Source organism: Arvicola amphibius, chromosome 10, assembly GCF_903992535.2.
Source record: "Arvicola amphibius chromosome 10, mArvAmp1.2, whole genome shotgun sequence".
Lineage (NCBI taxonomy): Eukaryota > Metazoa > Chordata > Mammalia > Rodentia > Cricetidae > Arvicola > Arvicola amphibius.
In genome coordinates, this window is record NC_052056.1 from 39,019,785 (window position 1) to 39,034,324 (window position 14,540).

Here is a 14,540-nt window from a genome sequence, read left to right on the forward strand (position 1 = left end):
GTTACACGTTATTGAAATACAGAGGCAATAGTAAAAAAATTACATATTAAATTATATTGTCTTACTATTTTAACTTGATTAACCTGGGAAATAAATATGAGGAAAAGAATACACCTAGAAGTCTTAGCATTAACAGAGTTTGCTTTTGTCATTACACATATAGTTTGCCATTTCCACATATAATCCATTATCCACGTGCTAATTTCCAAAACGGGAATCTCTTCTCCAGTGTAACACAGAGAGCACTGCAGATCCCATTCCCAGTACTTTCACTCACACACCCATCCCTGACTCACGTTTATCCAAATGATCAAATGTCAAATCAGACAGCTAAGAGCGTCTTGTAAACAGCACCAGCAAGTGAGAATTCTTTTATATGAAACACAATCTGAATGGATAGCTTTTCTTCCTAATGCCTTCTTATGAATACTGTGCATTTTCCTAGGAAGGTATTTAGCGAGTACGACCATCTCTCTAGTCTAATTCAAACACTGCTTTAGTCAGTGCCTTTATTAATACATTTTCCACAATAGAAAAGCACACTCATACACATACTCATATAAAATGCAACGAAGAACATAGTTTCAACATTAATCATGGTTTAAAAATTAACATTTCTAGAACCATGAAAGCTTAAAAAAACAAAATTTAAAAGTTGAACAGTTCATGTATTTAAGATAAATACATTAAAGGTATTTTAAGGCAATTCATTGCCCCCTTCCGAAAGAGTTGCAATAGCATCCAATCGCACCTATGATATTAGATGATGACCAGAAGTCTCTGACATCTTTAAATGGGAAGGAGTCATTCTAGCTATGTTCCAAAATGTCAGAGCTAGAAATGAACAAATTTTAAACAATAATAAGTCGACTCAATATTCAGTCATCCAACAACCAGGTAAATGAATCAGCACTTTATACAAGGCTCAGATACTCTAAAATGCTCTTCGCTTCACACATATACTACAAAACAATAATTAAAAGTCACAATGCAAGGGGAAATACTATAAGATGTAATTGTTGTAGACCTTATATGAGAGTCCTTTACTTTGAAAGTTCTGCCTTGAGGAATAACACCATGCTAACATGCCTATGTTCCTTGAGGTCACAATGCTCAATGACACAGGGGCAGCACTAGGATACGATGTCTGTAAGACTCAAATGAGAGACACAGGCTTTGATGGTGTTGAGAAGAGAGTGAGGGAGAGTGGCGTAATCAGCCATTCTACTGCTTTCTACTGGAACAGCTCCCTAATTAAGAGCACTGGCCAAGGCCTAGAGAACAGGAGGGAAGTGGGACCAGGCTCAGCTAAACATGGAGATGTAAAAATCATACTGGAGCAGTTGTAGGGCGCTGTCCCCACACTCTCAGTTCTTCAGTCCTGGACACAGCCTCCTTACCCTTGTGTGTGCACGCTCTCCGCTAACTTCTCCAGGAGAGCATGGCTGCCTGCTGTTCTCTGTAACTCTGGACATGTGTGCGTCCTCCCCTCTAACTTCTCTTTCTCTCTTCTGTGCTCTCACCCCTTTTACAGGTTGACCCCAAACTCAAATGGGAGGAAATATGAAGTATTTGGGGTTCCCCTAAGCAGCATCTGCTTCTTGGTAAACTGCTTTGGTTGCAGAACTACAAGAAATTGTTTCAAATGCTTGACCAGAAAACAGTTATATTAGGATAAGATTATCCTAAGAGGGGTCTGTAGGTAGACAGGAACATTTTAGTTTGAGTGAGAAAAATATGTCCTAAAAATGAAGATAAGGAATTATGGAAAAATATTAATACTTTAGTAATAAGAGGGAAGGAATACTCATAGCCCACCTACCTTTCTTGGAAGTTTCTGACATTTAGAAAAACTAAAAATCAACCTTTCTCTCCTGCTATGCTTTTGTACTAGATTAACAGGTGCTTTACATCAGGAGGGCAGGAAGCCACTTAAGCACTTGTGGGGAATTTCTCTCTGAAATGAGCTAATGGAGGAGAGAGCAGGAAAGCTCACTCAAAGAGGTCCTCAAACATCCGCTGACCCATGGCTATGTATGCCTCCTTTTCCTCCGGCGTCATCTGGGCTACCAGCTCTGGACGCTGGCTAACTTCACTGTAGGAGAATGGACAGCCAGCCACCATAACAATGGGGTCATCAGCTACTTCCTCAAATTCATCGTCTTCCTCGTCCTCATCCCGATGATGGGTAGCCACAGCTGCTGGCCGGGGTGGGGAGTCATCATCCGACTCACTGGTCTCGCTCTCCGAGTCACTGCCATTGGCAGCAGTCACTGGAGCGGATGCTCCCACCGAGCCGGCTGTTGCTGAGGAAGTCTTTTTCTCATGAATGAGTAGAGCTCGCATGACCTCCTCATTGTCATCAGGCCCTGCGTGGGCTTCCTCACGCTCCTGAAATGTGTCCACATCGATGCCACCTGGAACTTAAAACCCAGAAAGTCACAACCCCACTATGCAAAGAGCATTCATCTGTAACTAACGAAAAATAGACTTCAATGTGTTCTGTTTAAATTGGTGACTAACAGCGCAGACTTCACTAGCTTCATTTTCCGAGCTGCTGTTCTACAGAGTATCTAAAATGTCCCTTAAAAACTAAACCTTAAGTAGCACAATGACTAAGTCCAGGGAATTTGCAGGCTTACATACATTTACCTGGATGTGAAATCTCCCCCTCCCCACGAGCTGCATTATTTTAGGTGACAAAGAGCTCACCTTCTAAGACTCTGGGTTAGAACGTGTGGGACAGCAGCCGGTGTATAGGGGACGAGGGCACAGCCCTTCACCTTGCTCAGAGTAAACGCCAGAGGCCTTCCAATGGCCTATAAAGTGCTACCTTCTCCTGGCTACCTACCTCTTCCTGGTCCCCCCTGCCCTCATCCGTACTCTATTCCAGCTACAGCTGGTATTCCTTGTAAAGACAAGGCACACTCCCTCAGGGTGTCTGCACTGCCTGTTTGCCCTGAAGAGTCCTCCTCTACTGTCCCTCCATCCCCATCTTCCCCCAAGTGCCACTTCGTGAGGCTGTTTGTGCCCAGCACCCAGTCTCTAGCACAGAGACTCCAGCCGACTGCCTCTGTTACTTCTTAAGGATGTGGAGTCTGCCACAACAAAACTGTATTTTCCTTATTCACTGTGACCCTATTCCTGCACTGGGACAATACCTGTCATGTGGTAGGCACCGAGTAGGAATTTACTAAATGAATAAAATGGTAGTTTCATTTTCCTGAAGCAAACTGCACAAACTTCAAACTCATTCAGAAAGGTGCGTGTAGTACCCATACATGTGGACAAGGAAACACTAATGCACATAAAAATAAAACAAATCTTTTAAAAACAGAGATTTACAAACCTAGTTCTTGTTTTGACTGAACTGACAGTACAACACGCTGGCTGTTTTTAATGCTTACTGCTCAAATTCACGCCATGAATTTTCAATAAGACCAAGAATCACTCAGGCATTCTCCTTTAAGCCCATTTAATTTTTGACAAAATCCATGCTATAGCCATATTCCTGACTTCTTATTCTTACCTTCCTTCATCTCTTCAGAACCATACGCCCCTTGAACAGTGCTCTCTCTCAACCAAATGGGCCTCTCTTTGGCAGATTTCCCCTCCAGCGAGGTGCGATGAACATCATCTTGGTCATCCATATTAATGACCACATTCTGAGTGTATAAGTCCTCATAAGAGGGGCCTTTGCTGGTCCATGCTTCCCGGTGGTGCCCGCCTGCCAGGCCGGCAGCCCCAGCAGTACTGGCTGCTCGGTCCTTGCTGTAGAAAAAGATTAAAGAACAAGAAGGAAAGTTAAGGTCTGGGCACTGAGCATGAAGGACTGCTGGAGAGAGGGCTAACGCAGTAGCAGTCTGAACAGAAGCTGCCTAGGTATCCGGCAGGCATGCTTCAACAACTCTCAGAGAGCTCTCTAGAACCTAGGGTGGACACTGTATGGATTACATCAGACTTAAACTCTGCAAACACTGCACCTTCTTGCATTTGTGAATAATCAACGTTTTAGAGATTGCAACATGTCCATTAATTTGCACGGGGAAGAAGGGAAATAAAAGCCTACTTAAAGATACTAGTCTGGCAAAACAGCTCCTAGTCATATTTTCCATGAAAATTTTGTTTAAAACAAAACAAAATAAAGATTACTGTATTTTAAAAATATTTTTCTAGTTTAACTTTAACCTAGGGTGGTTTTGTGTGCAGCCATGGAAGAAGTTAGGAAGTTTCTCTACAGTGTCAGACCTCAACTTAGAATTAACAATCTCCTCCTGTCACTCAGAGGAAAGAGCGCTCTTCAGAATGTCAGTGCAGTGCACCTTTCTGTTTCTACAACTACACTGACTATTCCCCCCCCCCCGCTCCCCCACCATTTTCCCCCTCACAGGGACTCTGATCTGCGTCCTATTTTCCTGCTTTAATGTTTTCATTCTTGCACTATACCGATTTGTCTCTAACGTACCTGTTTAGAGGTTTCACCCCACAAGCAATCAAGCTTCCTGAGATACCTGCTCAGTCCACATCTCTTGTGATGTTTGTCCAGTGCCACAGGTCCTCTAGACCTTATGATTTCCCTCACCTTCTCTCACAGTTCTCTCTACTGTAGACCTTATGATTTCCCTTACCTTCTCTCATAGTTCTCTCTACTCTAGACCTTATGATTTCCCTCACCTTCTCTCACAGTTCTCTAAGTCATTTCCCTGCATTCTGTTAGCCTTTTGGAAGCCAGCTCATCCTAAATCTAAGCAACATTTGTCATAAACCACTAGGAAGCACCATCTTTGCTGTTCTGCTCACTAAGTCGCTTTCTTTCTTCCTGGGACTGGTGCCAGGGGGACCTCGTGTGCCTGTGTCCAAGAGTCTGGCTGGCTACTTATCTCTATAACCCTATGCTTCTGACAACTCTCTATAGGTAGTCTTGGGCTTACCTCAGCCCTCCCGCCCTGCCTCTCGGTCCTATACTTTTGAAAGCAAGCAACAAGCTATTTAATGCCCGCTTTACAGCAACTGCCTCTGCATTCTTTTCATTATCCTACCTGCACCCAGGGATACTCTGTGCCACCGTTGCCCGCAGTCTTTCTCCCTGGCACCAGTTCTATCTAGTCTTAATACTTTCTTTTAGCTCCTCCCTCCTGTCTCCTTGCTCCCACTCTGGATCTGACCAAATAGATCCACTCCATCTTTACGTCTTGCTTTTTTAAATATCTCATGATACAATTGCAGGCACTTGATTTCCCTCTACCTTCTGTTCCTTTCTGTATTCAAATGATGTTGCCTTTTGAGTTGTTTACCACTTGCCTCAATTGGGCCATATCTGTCACTAGACATTCTACCTCCCTCTGCTGTAATCTGACTACCTACTTCAGTATAGCTCGGCTTTTTACACTGCTTCTCCCTTGGCATTCACGGTCCTTTCATTTTCCCGTCCTGATCCATGTTTGTTTTTGTGCTTATCCTACATGCAGAGTTCTCCCTGCTCACCCCACCGTTTCCCCAACTCCTTTCAAGGCTATGCTTTGTCTATCCTCAGCTTTCTCTATCTGCCTCAAAAGTTGCTTCCAGAATCAGCTAACTCTAGGCAAGAGAGAGAAGGCACAGCGCTCTAGTGTGAACCTGTCTTTACTACTGTTATTACTTGGTCAACTCTCTGAGACTGTTTTTCTTTATACATAATCCTCAACTCAACCTCATAGGGTTAACTTTGAAGACTATCTCATGCAGTCAAAAGAGGTACTATGAAGAGAGAAAGAAGAAAATAGAGAGAAATGACAACAGGAATGAATGAAGAAGACCACCCTTAAAATCTGACTTCTGGTATCCTTTTACAGAAACTCAAGATAGATTTTTATTTGCAGCATCAATTAAATGGCAGTAAATATTTATGTCTCACCAATGAGTTAGCTTACTGAGTTAAACATCAGCCTGCCTGTGATGTGGATGGTAATGCTTCCCTACTACTATGACTCCTCAATTTTTGTTTATCATTTTTACTTAAATGTTAACGGCTAGTTGCTCCAAAGAACTCGGAACTTTCCCAGCCAAAGTGAAACTTAGCTGGTCTGAGTACCAATTATGAAATTTTATCTCCCTTATCAGATATTGATTTAAAATAAATATACAAAGTAATTCTAGTCAGTAAGACATAGGGGAACAGATAAGATAAAGGATGTTTTCTAGGAATTTTCTTCAGTCATACTTTAAAATAAGACGCAAGGAAAGGATGCCATTTTCTCTGCATTTGGATATTTTCATCTGCCGGTAATCAAGACAGAAATGGCAACCTTAGGGCAGTTCCCTTCCTAGTCCTAGGTGGGTGATACACAGGGAAGAACAGAGATGGAAAAAGAAATCATAATTGAGCTAAGAACAGCACTAAGTCAGAACCTCCGGCCACAGAAGACAAGTTATCACAGGTAAAGGCATCCTAACTGACACATAGTATTAGGTGTTAGTCCACAATAACTGAGTTATAGAACTCTCCGTACAACTAAAGAAATGCAATTAGCTCAGGACTCCCTATTTAACAGTAAGTAACAGAGGGAATTAAAAACAAAACATAGAAGGATCACTAGAAAGAATCGTGCTGAGGGAGGCAATCCAGACCAAAAGACAAAAATATGTATTCGCTTCTATGTGGACGTTAACTGTTAGGTCTTTGATAAGCAGCCTACAGTCCACAGAACCACAGAAGTTAGGTGCAAAGTAAGGGACAGGAAGGTAGCAAATGTGATCCTTAGAAAGAGGAAACAGAGAGGGATGACACAGGGACTGAAAAGGGAAGATCAAACGGAGAGGGGTAAGCAGGAAATCCAGAGGGACAACCAAAATGAAGAGCTATTTGAGGGGTTGTACGGAAACCTAGTACAGTCGAGGTCCCCCCGCCCTCTTTCTGAGACTGGGTTTCTCTGTGTAACCCTGGTCTGTTCTATAACTCATTCTGTAGACCAGACTGGCCTGGAACTCACAGAGGTCCACCTACCTCTGCCTCCTGAGTGGTGGCCGAGATTAAAAGTGAGCACCACCACCACCTGGCAGCTTCTTAAAATATATACACATATGAAAAAAGTCTAAATTGGAATCATTGAATAACAGGGGAGACAAAGCCCCAAACAGACATCTCTTGTCACCAAATGAATCTCCAGTGCTGGGAACAGGTTGAGTTGTTGGCCAAAGCAGGGTCATGGAAAGCCCTCCAAAACTCAGACTATTGCCAGGGTCCACAAACTGATGGTAAACACCTATTGCTGAAGACACCTCTGAACACGGGGAAGTGAAACTGGTGCTTATCTAGAGCCTTTGCCCTTACTGACTAGCGCTGATGGTAAGGAAGGTCCTCTGCACGCTGCCAGAGGAAAAAGGGAAACGCCATCCCAGCTACAAATACGTAAATCTACAAGGTGCCTGCCTGCAAGACACACTGGCGCAATGGCGGCACATGAGCTGTGAGCGTAGCCGACCGCTATCTGACTGGAGTTGAGGCCTACTCCATGCGATGGAGCAAACCATCAACACTGCCCTGGTTGGGGGTCAAGGATCTGAGACTGGGTAGATATGGATCTAGGGGAAAACCAAATACCACTGCCATAAAATAACTCCTGACGATATTCTGCTATACTAATGTATCAGTGCCTTGCCCAGCCATCATCAGAAGCTTCCCCAGGCAGTAGATGGGAGCAGATACACAGACCCACAACTGGACAATGTGCAGAGAGTGAGAGACCTTGGAACAGTTGGTCCTACATGGGCTGTGTTGTCTTCATTAAATCCCTCCCCTCAGTGATGAGGGAACTGCGGAAGACGAGGCGGAGAAACTCTAAGAGTCAATGGGGATGAAAGGCACCAAGGAAACAGGTCTTCCAGACGTAGGAGTACACACAGACGAACTCAGAGACTGGGGCAGCGTACACAAGGCCTGCACATGTCCACGCCACTGGGGTCCCAGTGCTGAGGAGAAGGGGACACATGACCCCATCTTTAACCCAGAAGCTAATTGATAATCACTCCAACTGATAATCTCGCAAAGGAAAAATTAAGTTTTCTCTAATGGAATCACGCTGGGTATACAAACCACACCTAAGAGCAGGCCTCATGCCCAGTAGATGGCCAACATGAACTCAACAGCATTTTTGGAGGTATTTTGTCTGATAAAGCATTCTCTGGGTTTTTTTCTTTCCCCTTTGCTTATATATTTTGCTTTAAGAAATTTTCTATGTATGTGAATATGTGTGTCTCAGTATCTGTATGTATTTCTTGTGCCTTTTCTATGGCTCTTTTTTATGTCTGTTTTGTCCTATTTGTCCTATAAATTATTTTATCTTATATTGTTGTTGTTATTATTATTTATATGTTTATGTTTTCTACTGAGAAAAAGAAACACTGTGGATTTGTATGAGTGGGGAAGTGGGAAGGATTTAGAAAGTTAAAGGAGGGACAACCAGAATCAGAATATACTGTATTAACGAAAATCTATTTTCAATAAAATAAATAAATAAATAAATAAAAGATGAAACAGAAACGCCAAACCCCCATACAAATACAATTGTAATTGTGAGCTCTAGAGTCAGGAGCAGGGTGGTGGATATGAATTCACCTTAGTGTCAGGAAGAAGGAAAGGAAGACAGGGCAGAACAAGAGAACACTCCCTCACACCAGTTCTCACTCAGGCAATTCAAAAAGTAATCTAACTCCTATGGGTTAGAAAGATGGCTCAGAGGTTAAAGGCATTTGCTGCTCTTGCAGATAACCTGGGTTCACTTCCCAGTACCCACAGGGTAGCTCGCAACCACCTGTAATTTCAGTTCTAGGGGATCTGACACCTTCTGGCTTCTGTGGGCACCAGACATATATGTGGTGAACTTACATACATGCAGGCAAAACATTCACACACATAAACTAAAAGAAAATAAATCTTTTAAAACACAATGCCTTTTCATGGCATGGTAGAACTAAGCCTGCCTAGTGATTCAAACACCGCAGCACACTGAAAAAGAAGGAAGGAGTCACTGTTAGCATTAACTCACAGGTACACTATACCTCCAGAAGACTGCATTAAAACGGAGGAAGACAAGAAGCATGTGTTTAAAATGTTTCAGAAGACTAAAACAAAATCTGTATGCTCTCACTCACACATAAGCCCTAGCTTTAAATATTCACATATGTGTGCATGTGAGTACACACGTGGGTGTTGGTCATAGAACTAGAGAGAGAACAAAACTAAGCAAGTGGAAAGAGGAGGGGACTGTATGGGATGCAATGGTGTATGTGGGGGCTGGAAGTGGAGGCAGGGGCCTGGCAGAGAAATCAGGGAGGAGCGTCAGTAAAAACAAAGCACGTATGCAAACACTCTAGCAAAGCGTACATGCTAATATAAAAGCAAACAAAAATCTATAGGAAAACGCTGTATTCCTGAGAGAATTTTGGCCTTTACAAGTTGACTACGAACCAGGCAGTGGTGGCACACGCCTTTAATCCTAGCACTCGGGAGGCAGAAACAGGGGATCTCTGAGTTCAAGGCCAGCCTGGTTCCAGGACAGTCAGAGCTACATGGTGAAACCCTGTCTCAAAGAACCAAAAAAATTAAGAAAAATTAAAAAAAAAAAGATGACTAAGAAAATTTAAATATTCCCAAGAGGCACAACTAATTTAGGATTAGCTACAACTGGCTGAGTGCTGCAGGCCCAACCAGGAGTGGTTGAGGTGAAACCTGACTACTTAAAGATTTTTGCCGCAGGCCTCCATTCTACTACATTCAGTACCAACAAATCTGACTACCGGCACAAGTTAGTAAGACAAGCGTAGCAGAGCTGAGGACCTCTGTGACATTCAGTCTTCAGTCTCTAGAGTGTTCACTCTGGCCCTCCAAAGTCAAAACCAAAGCAAGGTGGTAAAGGTCAAGGCGCAGGCTTCCACTCACCTCTGCTTCAGGGCCGGGATTTCTGTGGGTTCTGGTTCAAGTATCTCATAGGCCAAGTTTACATCCTCTGTCTCCCGAAGCAATGCATAAATCGGCTCAATTTGTTCATTAAATCTTGCCAAAAGTGTGCGAGCATCTTTTTTGGGCATTGCTGATTCATCTTCTTCTACCTCAGTGTGGCAAAAGGTACAGCGGAAAGTTCCTACAGACAAAGTAAAATCTCAGGTCAGAAGTCTTCCAGAGAAGCCTTAGCTCCATGCCTCCACCAATGTGTTAGTAAAACTTTCACACCAAAAAGTCAGGAAAAACTGTACAATGATTATCTATGTACCTACCATCTAGATTCTACAATTTTCTAAAATTTCTAAAATTTCACATTTACCAGATATGTCCATCTTTATACATGCCCATCATTTTTATGCATTTCAAAATTTCATCCCCAATAGTTTTTGAAAATCACAACATTTCTAATACATTTATATTTATTTTAACTTACAGCTTATCACTTAAAGCTTTTCTTCATACATTTCACATCTGGATCAGTATTTTACAGACACCTAAAACTACAAGCTGCTCGTGGTCCCAGGCATCGCCTCGGGGCTACTTCTTTCACCCGTGGCCTTTGGTTAAGAGTTTACTTTTTAACTGTGTGTTTGTGTGCGCACACACGTGTATGTGCGGGTGCCAGTTGAGGACAGAAGATGGGAACGGACCCCACAGCTTAAACTGCAGGAGGCTGGGAGCTGCCTGACAGACATGCTGAAAACTAAACGCTGATCCTCCTCCGCAAAGGCACGGAGTGCTCTTATTCAATAGCCACCTCTTTAAGGGCCATTGCTTAGTGTTTATAAACCATCTATATTTAAAGAAATGTATTCAAGGCAATCTCAAAAGAAATGCAAGGAACTTACTTTGTTTTCGTATCCCTTACATTCAACATAGAACTGCAATGATCTCTAGGTTCTCCTTCCCAGACCTGGTTCCTGTACCACCTTAGTTATTACCCTAACCTCCTGATCTAAAGTCTATTTGATAGCTCAATCCCTAACACCTGCAAAGTAAAATCAAGGCCCTGTAAAATTTGGTCCCAAAATATTATAACCCAGTCATAAACACCTGTGGTTAAGAACTCCTTTATTTACACAGTGTCGCTTCTAAAGTATGCACTTGCACTTTGTGATCTATACACTGATTCTGGAAAGGGCCAGCAGAACCAAGGCTCTCAAGGAATTCATAATCCAAAGTCATACAGCTACTACAGGAAAACAACAGCGCCTTTAGCTAGGACTGTACCGTGATGGATAGCACCAAGGTCACCCAACTAGCTGGGTGATGGGGAGGAATCAAATCAGCTCAACTATGATGCTAACTAGTGTTGTACTACCTACAGTCTGCACTACTACCAGACGTGCGATTCCAGTTTGGCCTTACTCCCAGGGACAAGCATTCCTCCTTTCCTACAGAACTACCTGAGGGATTAAGGAGGATAATCGAGTTCTAGTGCAGGACACATAACAAGGACTATCTCCTCCCCTCTTTCCCAGTAAGAGAATAAACAAAACAAGCATTTCTATTTCAGTACGACACCAAATCCTCCAGACATTTTCCCAATTGAATATGTTTCCAGGCCTCCCACCCGCATGGCCAAGAATAAGTGAATGCTTTGATCACTCATCACTTCTAGAACATTATCTTCTCAATTTTCTACATCTATCCCCTGTACGGGAGAGGACAGACAGTACCTCAAAGCTAGGAGGCAGCCCAGACCTCACGGCTAGGCTGTGGTTGGTTGGCTGGTCAGAAAGACTGTCACATTAAATGCAACCATCAAAGAAGTGAATCAGAACCAAGTCATGTAGAAGCCTGCCTGATAGACAGACATGGACTCTGCAAAACCATGGACAATGTCCAGTGAATCTAAGTTACTACTGACTCTCTGCCAATCAGTTTTACCCTTTGCTATTCCAGTCACATACGTAAGATATGGCTATTAAATCTATTAAAACACCCCATCAAAGAACTAACCCCATTTTTCTTTAACATTTTAAAGTAGTATTTATATGTGTATTTGTGTGTATATGTGTGTATACAGTCACATGTAAACACCCATATACATGTCATAATGTATACAGAAGTCAGTTCTCTTCCCACCCTGAGTGTAGGTCCCACTCAGATTCTCACGTTCAAACTCAGGTTCTCAGGTTTGGAGGCAGGTACCTTTACCCACTGGGCCAGTCAGCAAACATACAAGCCCATTTTTTTCGAATCCTCTAGAAAATTACCAAAGCCTCTCAAGCACCATGTTACTAAAACAGTTGAACACACCTCTTGACATGTAGTTTCTCTTGCATGTCCAAATTTACGTGTTTGCTATATACATGTCTGACTAAAGAACACAAAGATTTTGGAGTCATCAGGGCTGGGAGGACAGCTCAGACAGTAAGTAAAGTGCTTCCATTGAAAACATGAGGACCCAAGCGCAACCCCATAACCCAGGCTTAACAAAGAAGGCAGGACGCGTAGCATGTATTCATAGTTCCAGTACTGGGGAGATAGGCAGATCCCTGAGGATCAGCCTGCCTAGCCTATGAGACAAGTCCCAGGCCAGGGAGACACTCTGGCTTTAAAAATAGGAACCAACACTACAGGCTGCATGCTCCTGCATACAAAGCAACATGTACATACAAAAGACATGAGAATAATCAACTGGACAAGAATACCATTTACCAATGTTATAAAATAAGTAATTTTCCTTTTCTTTTTTGATAAAAAGCATCACGTTGCTTTTAGATATCTGAATATATGTTATTCATTGACTGTTAAAACAGATATGCTTTAGAAGCCCACTTACTACAACTACTGAAAGCTCAAGAGAGGCTATCAGACTAGAAAATCAGATATGAGGGTACAAAACATAGAGGTGGTAACTAATGCCGAAGTAGATCACATATCCAAAGAGACTCGGGAGAGCAAGTACAAGAATCAAGAGACAAACTCAAGACAAGAAAGAGCCTTAAAACAAGAGATGACAACTTCCCGTAGAAAAACAAACAAACAAAAAAAAAAAACCCAGGATAGCTAAAACAATCCTGTACAAAAAGAGCTATACTAATAAAAACCACATGTTATTGGCATAAAAACTGACAGGTGGATCAATGGAATCAAATCAAAGACCCAGAAGTAAATCCACACACCTATGGACACCTGATTTTCAACAACAAAGTAAGTCAAAAATTTTACAATGGGAAAAAGAAAGTATCTTAAACAAATGGTGCATGTAGAAGAATGCACATAGATCCACACATCTATCACAAAACAAGTCATAGTCAATAGAAGACCTCAATATAAATCTTCAGTGTATCTGAACCTGGTAGAAGAGAAAGTGGGAAATAGCCCTGAACACATGTGCACAGGAGACCACTTCCAGACAGGACACCAATGCACAAAGGCTAGAATCAACAATTAATAAATGGGAACTCACTGTCAACAGGATAAAACATCAGCCTACAGAATGGGGAAACGCTTTCACCAACTACATGTCTGACAAAGAACTAATATCCAAAATATATAAAGAACTCAAGAAACTAGACATCAACAAACCAAATAATCCAATTTAAAAATGGGGCACAGACCTAAACAAGAGAATTCTCAACAGAGGAATCTCAAATGGCCAAGAAACACTTAAAGAAATGTTCAATATCCTTAGCCATCAGGAAAATGCAAATCAAAATGACTCTAGGATTCCACCTTACACCAGTCAGAATGGCTAAGATCAAAAATACAAATGACAGTTCATGCTGGAGAGGATGTAGAGCAGGGGGAACACTGCTCCATTGCTGGTGGGAGTGCAAACTTGTACAGCCACTTTGGAAATCAGTATGGTGGTTTCTCAGAAAATTTCCCAGTTCAAAACCTCAATCCACCACAAGACCCAACTATACCATTCTTGGGCATGTACCAAAAGGATACCCAGTCATACCACAATGACACTTGCTCAACTATGTTCATAGCAACTTGATTTGTAATAGCAAGAACCTAGATGTCCCTCAGCCGAGGAGAGGATAAAGAAAATGTGATCCATCTACACATTGGAGTATTCAGCTGTTAAAAACAAGGACATCATGAAATTTGCAGGCAAATGGAGGGATCTAGAAAAAAAATCATCCTGAGTGAGGTAACCCAGACTCAGAAAGACAAACATGGTATGTACTCATAAGTGGATATTATCTATAAAATAAAGGATAGCCATGTGACAACCCACAATCCCAGAGAGACTAGGTAACAAGGAGGGTTCACGGGAGAGGCAGACATCCAGATCTTCCTGGGAAGGGGAAATAGCAGAGACTGGTGTAGGAGGTCCTTCAGTATTTGTGTTGATTTCATTGGTTTAATAAAGAAACTGCCTTGGCCTTTTGATAGGGCAGAAAATTAGGTAAGCAGAGTACACCGAACTGGATGCTGGGAAGAAGGGCAGTGTGGCAGACACCATGAAACTCCTGCCTGAGACTGACACTGGTTAGGATCTTTCCCAGTAAGCCACGACCTCGTGGTGAACACAGATTGGTAGAAATGGGTTAGATCAGGATGTGAGAGTTGGCCAAGAAGAGGCTAGATATAATGGGCC

The 14,540-nt window shown here is 42.4% G+C and overlaps 1 protein-coding gene across 8 annotated transcripts in view; it reads right to left on the minus strand.

The window, feature by feature from the left end:
- Positions 1-478: 478 nt before the first annotated feature.
- Gtf2e1 (general transcription factor IIE subunit 1) overlaps positions 479-14,540 on the minus strand; it is a 57,627-nt gene continuing 43,565 nt past the window's right edge. For 7 of the 8 annotated variants that reach the window (XM_038346847.1, XM_038346843.1, XM_038346840.1 and 4 more), the window contains 3 exons: positions 9,917-10,118; positions 3,530-3,771; positions 479-2,423 (listed from right to left, as the gene is read on the minus strand). In XM_038346847.1, coding sequence (XP_038202775.1) covers positions 1,993-2,423; positions 3,530-3,771; positions 9,917-10,118 — 875 coding nt within the window. In that variant the 3' untranslated portion in view covers positions 479-1,992. The remainder of the gene's footprint in view (positions 2,424-3,529; positions 3,772-9,916; positions 10,119-14,540) is intronic. The other variant, XM_038346848.1, reaches the window with a different exon arrangement.